Source organism: Pithys albifrons, chromosome 18 (genome assembly GCF_047495875.1).
Source record: "Pithys albifrons albifrons isolate INPA30051 chromosome 18, PitAlb_v1, whole genome shotgun sequence".
Classification (NCBI taxonomy): domain Eukaryota; kingdom Metazoa; phylum Chordata; class Aves; order Passeriformes; family Thamnophilidae; genus Pithys; species Pithys albifrons.
The window spans coordinates 14,417,418-14,430,302 of record NC_092475.1 but is presented as its reverse complement, the minus strand read 5'-3'; the positions used below and the strand labels follow the sequence as shown (position 1 = coordinate 14,430,302).

The 12,885-nt window shown below is 53.7% G+C and overlaps 2 protein-coding genes across 6 annotated transcripts in view; one reads left to right on the top strand and one right to left on the bottom strand.

Annotated features, from left to right (window-relative positions):
* Nucleotides 1-8,393, bottom strand: part of EPB41L1 (erythrocyte membrane protein band 4.1 like 1) — a 67,793-nt gene extending 59,400 nt beyond the window's left edge. For all 5 annotated transcript variants that reach the window (XM_071573175.1, XM_071573174.1, XM_071573176.1 and 2 more), the window contains exon 1: nucleotides 7,969-8,393. The gene's annotated coding sequence lies outside the window, so the exon portion shown is untranslated. The remainder of the gene's footprint in view (nucleotides 1-7,968) is intronic.
* Nucleotides 1-12,547, top strand: part of LOC139680248 (vitelline membrane-like protein) — a 29,752-nt gene extending 17,205 nt beyond the window's left edge. The window contains exons 4-6 of the mRNA XM_071572692.1: nucleotides 1,252-1,375; nucleotides 7,607-8,208; nucleotides 12,491-12,547. Of these exons, the coding sequence (XP_071428793.1) occupies nucleotides 1,252-1,375; nucleotides 7,607-8,208; nucleotides 12,491-12,547 (783 nt within the window). The remainder of the gene's footprint in view (nucleotides 1-1,251; nucleotides 1,376-7,606; nucleotides 8,209-12,490) is intronic.
* Nucleotides 12,548-12,885: the final 338 nt, after the last annotated feature.

Here is a 12,885-nt window from a genome sequence, read left to right as displayed (position 1 = left end):
GGCCCTATGCCTGCTCTCTGCATCTGTCACACAAAGAGAAGCACAGGCAGCATGTCACCCATGGTTCTGGGACCCATACACTCCTGCCCACTAGGGAGATTCTTTCCCAGCTGCCATGTGGTTTTACTGCTCAGCTGTCCCAGTGCATGAGGACAAGGGCTGGGCAGCCACACTGTGCTTGGTTCCAGCACTGGTGGTACCCACAACCCCAGGTCCCCCCACCCACAGGCACTGCAGGGCCAGTGTCATGGGGCCTTAGCACTCCCACACCAGTGCACAGCCCAGGAGTTGAATGTGTGTCCCAGCATAATTCCACACTGCCCACAGACTCAGGATGCCACTGGCACGTGGAGAAAGCTACTGTCCCATGCCATTACCTACATGTCCACACGCCTCCATTCTGGAGTCCAGACAAGCCTCCCTCTCCTTCACTTGTATTCTCTGCTTATGCAGATGCCCCTGCACAGGGACTCAGGAGCCAAAAAAGAGCAAGATTCCCATCAGAAGAGCTCTGCCTCTCCCAGCAGGACACAGGAGTGCCCCAACAAGCCAAGCTGATCCTCAGAATGGACTCCAATACCAGCACCTTGCACTCCCACCTGCAGACACAGGTCACACATGGGAATCTGTGGGGCTCCCACCCTCCTTTGGCACAGCCTCTGCGGTCCTGCTCCTTCTTTGTCAAGCCCAGCAATTTCTGTGGGTACTCCATGCTGCTCCTGGGTTTGTATGCTCAGCTATCTCCCACCCCAGCTCAAAGGTGAGTCAATAGAAGCCAAGCAGAGATGGGCAGGCAGGTGCACAGCCTGGTACAAGAGCAGCCAGCTTTCCGCAGACCCGGAAGAAGAGATATGGCACCAGTGGCCCCAGCACCTGGGGCTCACAAGCCTGCACCCTGTTCCTCCTGTAAGGAAGGATGGAGGTGCAGCCATCAAAGGCAGGGCAGTGGCACTCGACACAACCCAACCTGCCTGTGTTGACGCTGTCAAACAATGCCCTTGCACGTTCTCCATCAGCCATTGACTGTGGCTTCCCTTTGTGAGCAGTGTTCACTGGGGCTGACTGGACCACAGCAGGCTCTGACCTACAGACATCAATTAGTACCATTAATGAAGCATTCTGAGAATAAAGGCAGTGGGAGCAAGACCTCCCCCAACTCTGCTCACTTCTGCCTGCAAACAGCAGCTCCCCATCACACTCCTGAAGGCAAAAAATCCATGCTGGGCTGCATCCTGACCTCTTGCCATGCAGCTTTGCCAGTACCAGGCTACTGGGTACACCATCTCAGCCACAGACACTCAAAAATATTCCACAGTGACCCACATTGTGACAGCATTGTCATCACAATCAACCAGCCTGGTCCTCATGGGTCAATGTGAGTGCTGGCTGGGGAACAGGTGCTGGGATACAGCAGCAGCCAGGTGAAGGCTCCAGTCTGTGCTCAGGGCAGAGCCCGGCCGGCACCACAGGCCGGCTCAGCTGCTGGCTGGGGCTTAGGAAGGAGCCCTGTACTGGTCCAGCTCACTTAAATCTAGGCCAGCACGTTGCAAACATGCTGATGGGTCCAGCAAAGGACAAGGATTTGCACTGTCCCCTTCACACGAGTACCATAGCAGGAGCACACAGAGAGCAGGAAGCGCAGGAACACATCTGGAGAGCAGTTCAGCTGTGCACAGCTTTGCCCATTTGGCATCACAACAGTTCAGTGAGCCAAAAGGGAACAGCCCAGTCAGTGCCCAGCAGGAGAGTCCCATGGACCACACCACCATGGGCTTCCAGGCTGCTCTGCCCACACCTGCCAGCAGCAGCATGCCAGGGTGAGACAGAGCTCCAAGCTCCTGCAGTGATATTGAGGTGGCCAGGTGGGCTGACAGCAATGGCAGACTCTGCCCCCAAAACACATATGGGCAGCTGCGCCTTCCCACGGTCACCTGAAGTCAGCTACATTTCTTGCAGATGGGTCACACACGAGACCAAGGTGACCAGTTGGGATTTACACATCCCATAGAATTATAGGATGGTTTGAGTTGAAAGGGACCTTAAAGATCATCACATTCCACAGCCCTACCATGGGCAGGAAGGACACCTTCCACTAGACCAAGTTGCTCAAAGCCTGGTACAGCCTGACCCCGGACTCTTCCAGAGATGTCATGCTACTATCTGATACCACTGGAAAGCATTCTATGGTTCCCTGAAGAATAGTCCCAGTCAATTTGCAGAGTTAACAGCCCCTGCCCCACTAGGGGTGCACATACCCAGAGCCAAACCAGGAGATTTCTCTTGTTCTGGCCAGTTCATTCGTCAGGACCTTCATCTATCAGGATGTGCAGTATAACTCCTAGAGGGAAACACTGCTGTGTTCAGGCTGGAATTTTCTCCCAACAAAGTTCACCATCACCTTTACGTTTGTATCCTTGCCAAAAATGGCACCTTCCCATAGCAAGCAGCAGATCCAGCTGTACGACCACTTCTCTCCAACCTTGAGACCATTGCTACATCCCTCTCAGCACAATTAAAGCAGATCCCCAAAATTCTATCAGGTGCAACACCACCCCGTGCTCCACAGGGCTCCTGCCAGCACAAACACTGCCAGATCCATAGTGCACCTAATTAGAACATCCAGTTGCTTCTCTCATGCATAGGATCATTAAGGAAAAAAACCTGCAGGAACCTCCTGCCAGCACTGCACCCTTCACATGTGGCCACCTGGGTGACGTTCCCCTCTGGATAGGCCTTAGGAGGATGTGAAGGGCTGGTCCATCCCCCACCTGCCCTGCCGCCACCTCCAGCCTGGCCTCACTGCTGGCACTCGCCCTGACAAGTCCGATTAGCTGATTACAAAGGGGAATGTGTCATTTCAAACACACAATCAGATTTCCTGGCCCTTCTGCCCATAACAAAATGTCTCGTGAAATGGCTCATTCTGTTCTCCCATAGAAACGCGTTTCCCTGCAAAAGTCTGATACGAGGATGGGAGGCAAAAAAAGGAAAAGGCAAAGCTAAAAATATCATCTGAAAGATACCATGACAGCAATAGATTTACAAGAAAATGAGGTGGGAAGGGGGCTGTGAATGTGTTAAGATCCTGTTTAATCTCTCCCCAGCCACCAAAAAAATGCTCCGAAGGCAGAAATGATACCTCAACATTTCCTTTGTGCGAGAGCTGACTCCACCCTGTGTTTTCCTCTCCATCTGATGCTCGGAGAAGGATACCAGCAGACATCTCTGCTGCTGCCAGGCAGCGAGGGGCCCCGGCAGTGGGTTAGTAGGAGCAGAGGGAGGAAGGAGCCGGTGGGAGGAACCTGGCAGCAGGGCTGGGCTGTGAATCCTCATTCAGCATCGCCTCAGGCGCAGGATGAGCTTTACACTAGCACAGCACCTGCTCCAGCTTTCCATCCCATCGCCAGCACCTTGCAAAGGAGCACTGAGACTGAGGAAGTGTCAGAGACATCTCAATGGAATGAAGTGGCCACAGGGTCGTTATAGCTGGTGGGCAGAAGCCTGGTCTCTGCAAGGGGGATGGACCAACCTGCTACCACATTTCATTGCTACCAAGAGGCCAAGTGCCTGAGCAAAACTGCTGATCTGCTGGCAGCTGCAGATCTGCAGCTTCAGCGTCATTTGTTTCATGTTTTGAGCACAAAAGGGTCAGCCCAGTCTCCTCTTGGCTCTGTGATCCTGCCAGACCTTGGATGCTGCAACACCCAGAGCCAGCTGCCCCAGACACAGCAGCTCTTGCGCAGGACAGACCCAGCCTGGGACTCTGCTAAGCCCCTAGAGGACCAGGACTGGCCTACGCAGGGCAAAACACGGACCGTCAGCATAAGACAAAAAGAAAATCCTCTTCCAGAGCATTATCATCGAGATTTTAAGGCTCTGCCTGCTGCTCTCACTCCTGGGGAGTCTGCGTGAGTGTGTTCATGAGCATGTGCACACTTGTCAGGATATTGACTAGCTCTCAGCTGTATTCAGAGCCCCTCAACTGTGTACTGGGACAAGAAGATATGAGAATTTGTACCAAATCACCCACTGAGGAGTCTGGGATGTCTGACCCTTTTCCACACAGTCCCACAGCTCCTGGCCTAGTGCAAGGAGAGCAAACCTTGACTCCTGTCCCAGTCATACAAAGCTTCAGCCCAACAGCTCTTCCCAGGATTAGATATTGGAAAGAAATTCTTGACTGTGAGGGTGGGGAGGCCCTGGCACAGGTTGCCCAGAGAGACTGTGGCTCCCCATCCCTGGAAGTGCCCAAGGCCAGGTTGGATGGGGCTTGAAGCAACTTGGTCTAGCGGAAGTTGCCCTTATCATTAGCAGTGAGGTTGGAATGAAATGGGCTTTAAGGTCCCTTCCAACTTAAACCCGTGATTCTGTACCACCATACACCCCCAAACAGGTCACCTCTTTGGAGCAAGGCAGGGTGGAGGGAGCAGCTGTCATTCAAGACAAGGGACATCCATGGAGGCTCGGCCCAGCACCCTGCTCTGCACCAGGGACACACTGTGTGGACAGGCAATCTGCTGCAGAAACCAGCCACTGTTCCCATGGTGAAAGACATGGTTGCCCAGATCTTCCCCTCTTCACTGTAAGGCACCCTTAGGTCCTGGACAACCCACAAGCAGCCACCCAAGGGCTAGAAAGAGGGGAAGGATGTATCTGCAGTCATAGGGAAATACTGCAACATGTCTCCATTAAAGACACTCTCATCATCCTTTCCACTACCTTTAATCTAGTCAGGGTGATGATGAAGAGCCAGACTGGTCAGCATGATGCCTCACTAGCAGCAGTGATGCTTCACTTTATAGACTCAAATAGCACAAGGTTGAGGCTGGGAAGAAGTTCCCAAGGGAGACTGTTCTACAGCTTCCACAATACTCAGCCCATTTCTTCACACACAAACTGCTTCCAGGGTCAAGTGGCAGCACAAGCCAAGACTGACTGTGGGTCCAGGCTCCAACCCAATGTCCCCCCACAAAAGGAGAGAGTTGGGGACAGCCCCTCCACTCAGCACCACAGATCCGCACAGGCCTCCTCAGCACAACCACCCCAGCTCTGGCAAATCTTAACCTGCTGACTCAGAGCCACTGACTGCTGGAATGAGAACAATAAGCCACGCAGCCATCACTGTCACAGCGTCAGCGCAAGCACATTTTTAGGTGCCGTATGAGAGTCAGGTATTTGTAGCTGCACAAGCCTCCCTGCGCAGGAGCTTCCAGCATCCAGGGACTTGGGAACTGCCACTGTTTTGTGTTTCTTCTTTGGCATCTCTGTTTAAAACAGAGCTCCAGGCTTGACTTAGACCTCCAAGTGACAGGCACCGCATGAAAGTCTACTATACACAGGCCTTACAGCCGCCTACGCTGCTCTGCACAAAGCTTAAGCCCAATACTCAGCCCATTTCTTCACACACACTTGCTTCCCCATCGGCATCCCAGCTGTCACTCGGCACCGTGGCACTGTGCTCAAGGCGGCAGGGAAGTATCCCAAGTCCACGGCCAAAGAGAATTAAGGCAAAGGACACTCAAGTGATGTCTGCGAGTCTGAGGAGGAAGCTTGGAGCAAGCCTGGGAACAGCCCAGTCCCTGCCCTTTAACCGACAGGCTTCCTAATTTAGAAATCCTAATTAGTTATGGGAAAGATTTCTTCTTTTAGGGACAAAATTAGTCAGGCACCTGACTGGTCTGTCTCTGAAAGCCTCCTCTTGGAAAGCAGAAGTCCCCAGCAGCGCTGGAGTGAGGCGGAAGGCAGGCAGCCCAGAGTGAGGCCAGAGTCACCCACGGGACAAGGGGTTGGTGCTGCCAGCAGAAAACCCAAAATGTTATTCTGTAAATGAATGGGAGATCCTGCTCCTCTCCAGGATCAAGGTCATCACCCACAGCTTATCAGGGAGCTCAACTGCCCGGGAGAAGAAAATTGATTTTTAATATTTTCCCCATTCTACGCTGCAGTGACTTCTTCAGCTGACCCAGCCACCTCTCACGGCCATACAGAAAACACATGACTGAAGACACTTACCCTGTTAGGCTGTTGTGGTGACAAGCATGACAGCAGCCCAGGAGAGGGGGCCCAGCACACTCCGTCTCTGCACTGGACAGGGGAGGTACCAAAACCTTCCCCTTCCACATGCCAGGAACACAGGCTCTCTGTAGCACTCATGCCTTTAGCCCAGAAATCCTACACTGGACTTCAAAACCCCTTCTAGATGCTTCTTCCAAACCAAAACATCTCCTCTAAATTGTAGAAAATGCTCATTTCTCAAAAATTGATAAAAATAAAAAAATCCTGTACCTTTCCAGGCATAGCATCAAAAAGCAACCAAAGCAGCAGGACAAGAACGCACCCCCTGTAGCCAAAGCTGGCTTACCCCAGCACAAACATAGGCTCTGTGCCCCACAGCCCTGCCCAGGACTCTCCTGGGAACACCAACTGCTGTGTTAATGGCAGCACCACCAGCTGAAGTCATGGCTATAGCAACTGACACGGCATAGGGATGGTGCAAAGAGGGGAGGAATGGGAATACTTCCCTCCCAGCAGGGCTGCAGGGGGGAGGCGGCTCACACTGCCCCACGGTCCTTGACTCCAAACATGGAGGTTTATCCCTCTGTAAGGAGGGAACTCTCTGGACTTGTCATATGCTACAACAGCCAGGGCCTGCCACAGCTTCCAGAACATGCCCTGTGTCCCTGCACACAACAGAGATAGGTCCTCATGGAGAGAATAGCTCCAAGCATGCTGGGGAGCACCCATGGACAGGCTCCGTGCCTACTAAACTAGACTCCAAACCAACAGAATCAAAGGGTAATTCCCTTCTTCAAGGACCATCACCCAAACCCAGCCAACCTTCCCTGAGTTCCAAATTCATATGATGGCAACAGAGACATGGAGCTGAAGGCCACCAGAGCAGCTCTCCAGCCTGTACAGTCATGGTCCAAGGGGCTTGACACCAGCAGAGACCTCCCACCAGACACAAAAGGATGCAGAGAGTCCCCCAAGGAGCAGGATTGTGGTAACAATGTGCTTCCCACATCTCAAGTTGTTCACAAGCAAAAATCCCTTTGGACAAGTCTAGCATGAAAAAGCTGGAGGGAAAGTGCCAGTTAAGTGCAGGAAGAGACTGATGCATGGGCTGGTCTCTCTGAGGATGCTGGAGAAGCCACACCTCATGCACAGCAATGGAGAACCGGCTGATCAGGAGTCACCTCACACCATCCACGGCTGAATCAAACACAGCTTTGCCATCACCTCCAGCATATTGTGACTACTCAGCCACACACCCCCAGAACATTGTTTGCCCACAAGAGGGTCCCCACTGTGGCAAGCTGAGGGCTGGGCACACCAGAGGGGAACAATACTCCGGGAAACAGACAGAGGAAAAAGAGATGGGAAATACAGAAATCACTGACGGGGCCACGCAGGTCCTCTAGTACGATCTCCGGGGTAACCAGTCTATGGAGAAAATGCTGAGCTCAAGGATACCTCTAGAGCCCACCTCCTGCCATATGACAGTACTCCAAAAATAACTACAGAAATATGCGAGGACCCATTCCAAGTTGTTCCTGGCTCTCTCCACATTCTCCCTCTAATGTAAATCGTCTCCCTCAAATCACAGGCCGGCAGTTCAATGTGTTACAGCGGCTCAGGGCTGCGGACCCCCGGGGCCGGATCATCCCGCCCCAAGGGCTCGGCTGGCTCTGCTGCTTCCCCGCACTCCGCTCTGCTCCTTGGCGGGTCCTGCCCACACCCTGTGCCATCGCCCCGCCGCGGGGAGCCGCGCCCCGCCGGCAGCATCTCACTCAGCAGGGCACGGGGCGGGATGCGCCGCCGCCGGGAACGGGAGACCCGGCATCGAGCAGCTTTGGCGGCGGTGCGGGTGCAGCCCCGCCTGCAGCCTGCCCGCCCCTCCGCCGCAGGCACAGCACCGCACCTGGTGCTGCGCGGCCCCGGGCCCCCCCCGCTCCCTCGGCTGCTCACCTCGGCTCTGCCCGCTCCGTTCCGCCGCCGTCTCCCGGGCGCGGCCCCAGCCGCAGCGGCCGCTCCCGCCTCGCCGGCTGCCTGCCCGCCCTGCCCGCCCTGCCCGCCGTGCGGCGGCCGCGGCGCAGCGCGGGGCGGGGGCCGCGGTGCGGCTGCGGAGGGGGCGGGAACGGCTCGGCCCGGCCCGCCCCGGCCCCGCCGCGCCGGAACCGCCCCCGGGCCGCGCCGGGGCTGCGGGCGGTGGGGCCTGCACGGGGGTCTGTCCCTGCCCGAAGCAGCGGGGGCTGCCGAGGCTGTTCTCACGCACGGCCTGCGTGCCCACGGGCAGGATCCCGCACAGACACCGTCAGTGTCCTCCCCAGAACCCCCATCCCTGCAGAGCCGCCTCCTGCCGCTCCCCGCCCCGGGCGCAGGACACGCGGCGGGTTCTGCAGCTCCCAGGGGTTCCTGGTCCTTCCAGGAGCATCCCGGGAAACCCACTTGCTGTGCACAGCCCGTTTGGAGGGCACATCCATAAGCCAGGCCCTGGAGATCTCCACATCAATTCATTGGACGTGTACATTTTGGGGGTGTCGGGGAATGCGGGGGCTGTTGCTCTGCCAGACACGAGTGCACCCACAGCACGAATGCACGTGTTGCATGGGCACAGTGGATGCACAGCAGGGATGCACTGGGTGTGGGGGTGCACCGGGGTGCACTGGGTGCACAGTGTAGATGCATTGGATTCAGGGATGCACCATGTGCACAGCAGGGATGCACTGGGTGTGGGGATGCACTGGATGCACAGCAAGGAAGGAGAGGGTGAGGGATGGACTGGACGTACAACAGGGATGTACTAGATGCAGGAGTGCTCTGGATACATGGGAATGCACCAGATGCACAACAGGGATGCAGTGGCCACTCTCTGCCTTAGGTCTAAGCTTTGGGTAGTCAGATCAGTGCTCACAGAGAGGGAGAATGAATCTGGTTTCCTCATTCCCAGAGCCTGTGAGAAGTCCTGCCCTCTGCACTTGTGCACCATGCAGGGCTCCCAGCAGTTCCCCTGGACTGCCCTGCCAAGGCTTGGCTTTGCTCCGTTACCTGGTGGCACATCTGCCCTTGGTGACTGTCCTGGTCCTCTGAGGCTGGAAGGTTGCAGCTCTGTGCGGGACTCCAGGAAAGGCAGGTCTCCATCAGCCAGAGAGGTCAGGGGACTCTTCTGGCCGGAAAGTTCCAACCTGGCTGTCTCCGTTTGTCCTCTGCAAGCCAGGTTGTTCTGGGGTGGCTTGTCACAGTGTGTCAGCACAGGGTCACCTGTCTGGCAGCAGTGTGTGTGTGTGTCCTGCCTCTGGGTGCTGTTGCTCAACTTCCTCACCCCCAGCCTTCAGGAAACCTGCCATTCCCACTCACAAAGGGAGCCTGACCCTTCACCGCCATGGCTTGGGACGAAGTCCTGGAATGAGGCAGGCTTTGTTTTACTGCTTTAGAAAGCGCCTCCTTTATTAGCCACACTGAGGCTTTTTTCCTGACAAACCACATACCAGCAGAGTACCAGGAACAAAATGAGGCTGCATGGTCCAGTAGTTTGAGCCAAGGCAGCGATGCCAGCAGGACTGTGGGCTCTAATCCCCTGCTGAGCTGTTGACTCACTGTACAAACTCAGGCAGGTCCTGCTGCTTTGTGCTGCAGAGAAGCCCAGCTGGAAAGTTGGGTAAATAGCAGGAACCTCTTGTAAAAAAAACCCACCCCACTACATGGGAGCCAACTTGAGGGAGGGCATTCATTTACAAGTAAATGATTTTTCAGCTGGCTGCTGAGATCCCTCATACAGACATGACTTTCCCCTCCAGCCATTCACTGCTGCACATCTGTAAGGGAAAATGCTCAAGAGGTGCTTACCTGCTGCCGAGGTGACTGTGATGCAAAGGACATAATCTGCTGCACAGGACATCACTGGTGTGCCACACTGTACTGAATTTGTAGGGAACTTTTACAGGAGAAAAGCTGCACTGTATCATTGAAAAAAATAATTACAACTGTAGGTGTGTGCAGGCTGCTGTGAGTGTCTGCATTCATCTTTCAGGCCTTCAAAGAGAAAATAGTGATGGCTGCTCAGGAGGTTCTGTCATTTTCCAAAGGAAAATCTAGGAAATGTAAATGTTAAATTCCCTTTTAAGTGAATTTGGGTAAAATAAGTTGGTGGGTGGCCACAGTGGCAGAGTTCTGAGCACAGGTATCCTTGGTATCGCTGCCCACCACAGGGAGCTTTCCCCTTGGGAAGACAAGGAGCTGGAAGAAGAACGTATAGAACAAATTTCCCCAGCGAATCCTTCACTCCTTTTCTTGCACTGGTGCAAACAGCCCAGCCTGAACTGTCTTCCCTCCCGTTAACACCAAGATAAAGTCTGAAACTCTCCAACCATCATGAAGACACAGAAAGTGCAATCATTGCCCATACTGGGCTGCATGGCCCTTGGCCCCCTGAGATGAGGGAAAGAGCTTCAGGGCAAAATAATCTTCTGTGAGCTATTGGTCACCCCAGCTGTGCTGGACCCTTTCTTGGCTATTCAATAACAGATAAATGGACTTTCCTACATCCTTTCCTGCATCAGATTCCTGCTGCCATCATGGCAGCAATGGAGATACCTGCTTTGGCCACCAGTGGCAGATGGGGTGCTGGGGAAGGGACAGTAAGACTTTGGTTTTTCCCCCAGAAAACCTTGAAGAAGTGTAAACATTACAAGGTTTTCAAGAGTACAACTGAAGTTTTAAAAAAAAAAATTAAAAAACTTTAAAGGAGTTGTCATTTGTTCAGTTTTTTTTTTTTTTCAGAGACATCAAATATGTTTCCAGAAAACAGAGTTGTTTTAAACCCCAAATGCAGCCATCACTCGGCTGGGTGGAACTGGCCCTCTGCCTGTCCATCAGACACTGGGGACTTTTGGTGCTCAGTGGTGCACAAGGGAACCTCTGAGCCTCATGCAACAGCAATGTGAACAGAGAAATCTGTAAGCCCTGCAAAGCTCTATGGAAAACCCTCCTTCTCTGGGGAATCAGGTCATTTTTGAAACCCAAGGGACGATATCCTGACCAGATTCCCATTGTCCGGCAAAATCAACTTGAAACAACACAAGAAAACACAAATAAATGAGGTTCAGCATAAATTGCAAGGGCTGGCAGTTGTTTCATGGTTCAGTGCTAAGACAGGCTTGAGCATCAGGCTTTTGCCAGATTTTTGCCAGCCCAAAAAGTCAATTGCATCTGAGCTGCATCAAAAGAGGAGTCGGCAGCAGGGAGAGGGAGGGGATTATGGCCCTCTGCTCTGCTCAGGAAAAACCTCACCTGCAGTGCTGCCTCCAACTCTGGGACTCCCAGCACAGAAAGGTCATGGAGCTGTTGGAGTGAATCCAGAGGAGCCCATGGAGATGCTCCGAGAGCTGGAGCCCCTCTGCCCTGGAGAGAGGCTGGCAGAGCTGGGGATATTCAGCCTGGAGAAGAGAAGGCTCCAGGGAGGCATCAGAGCCCCTTCCAGTGGTTTAGGCTTATAAAAATGAGGGAGAAAAGCTTTTTACACTGGTAGATGGTGACAGGATGAGAGAAAATGGTTTTAAACTGAAAGAAGAGAGTTTTAGGTTGGATGTTAGGAAGAAATTCTTCCCTGCAAGTGTGATGAGGCCCTGGCACAGGTTGTCCAGAGAAGCTGTGGCTGCCCCATCCCTGGAATGTTCAAAGCCAGGCTTGCAGCAGCTCGGTCTAGTGGAAGTTGTCCCTGCCTATGGCAGAGGTCTGGGACTGGATGGTCCTTAAGGTCCTTTCCAACCCAAACCATCCTGGGATTTTAGGATTCTACCTTCTTGAGAGGTTCCAAGATCTTTTATTCCAGCAAGTTTCCCCCCTGCAATTTAACTCTGCAGTGACTTTGCTTGGGATAGAAAGCTAAGAGAATCATCATATCGTCCAGTAGCACCTCTGGAATCTATTTCTACATGGAAACTGCTGTTCATTTAAGGAAAGAGATAAGAGGTGTGCAGCTCAGGATTGAGCTTCTGGGTGCAGCTGTGAAAAGGAAACCTCCTCTAAGGAAAAGCACCTTGAAACTCTCAGAGGTCCACCTTTCAAGCCCAAAGCAAACTGTTGATCAGTCCTTGCAATCCTGATGTTGGAAAAGCCCGTTTCCAGCTATCAAACATCACTGCTAAGGATTCTTCATCAGACTGAAAGATACAGGGATGCAGCAAAAGCTGATGTGGGCTGTGTTCTTCCTCACTGCCAACACCAGGTGAAAGTGTGCGTGTGTGTGCTGGGGCAGGAGGCCCTGCCCGGCACAGGGGTCCAGAGCTGCCTGTGAGCCAGAGCTGAGGCTCTGCAGAGGAGCAGGGGGCACCCAAAGCCTTTATTCCACAAAGCCCAGCAGCATGGAAAAAGGGGTGTGCATGTCTGTGCACTTTTGGGAGAAGGTTATTTTGGGAATCCCCGCCTGAGCTGCTGCTGGTGCTGATGCTCTGCGATAACAACCTTTCATGCCTCTCGCTTGTTTATGCAGGGCATGAAAAGGCCCTTTGTGCAGCTCGGGGAGCTGACTGCCAGCTGGGATCAGTGAGACTCTGCCTGTGTGCTCCTCAGCTCCATCCCCACCACAAAAATGGGCCCAGAGGGAGGCATGGGGGTGCCCATGGGCTCAGGAGAGCTGCAGAAATTGACACCCCGCAGGAGAGGAAGCACAGCTCCTCACCTCCAGCTTCTTGGCAACTTTGGCTCTTCATACACTTTGGGTGGTGAGAATGCAGTGGTGACCTCAGGCAAATGTTTCCATCCAAAGAAAACATTTCCAGCTCTTTGTGCCATCTTCCTCCAGGCTGTTTGATTGTAATCCCAAGCTCAAAGAAGTCCGTTGGACTGAGATGTCATCAGAGACTGTCACCAGATCTGATGATCGAG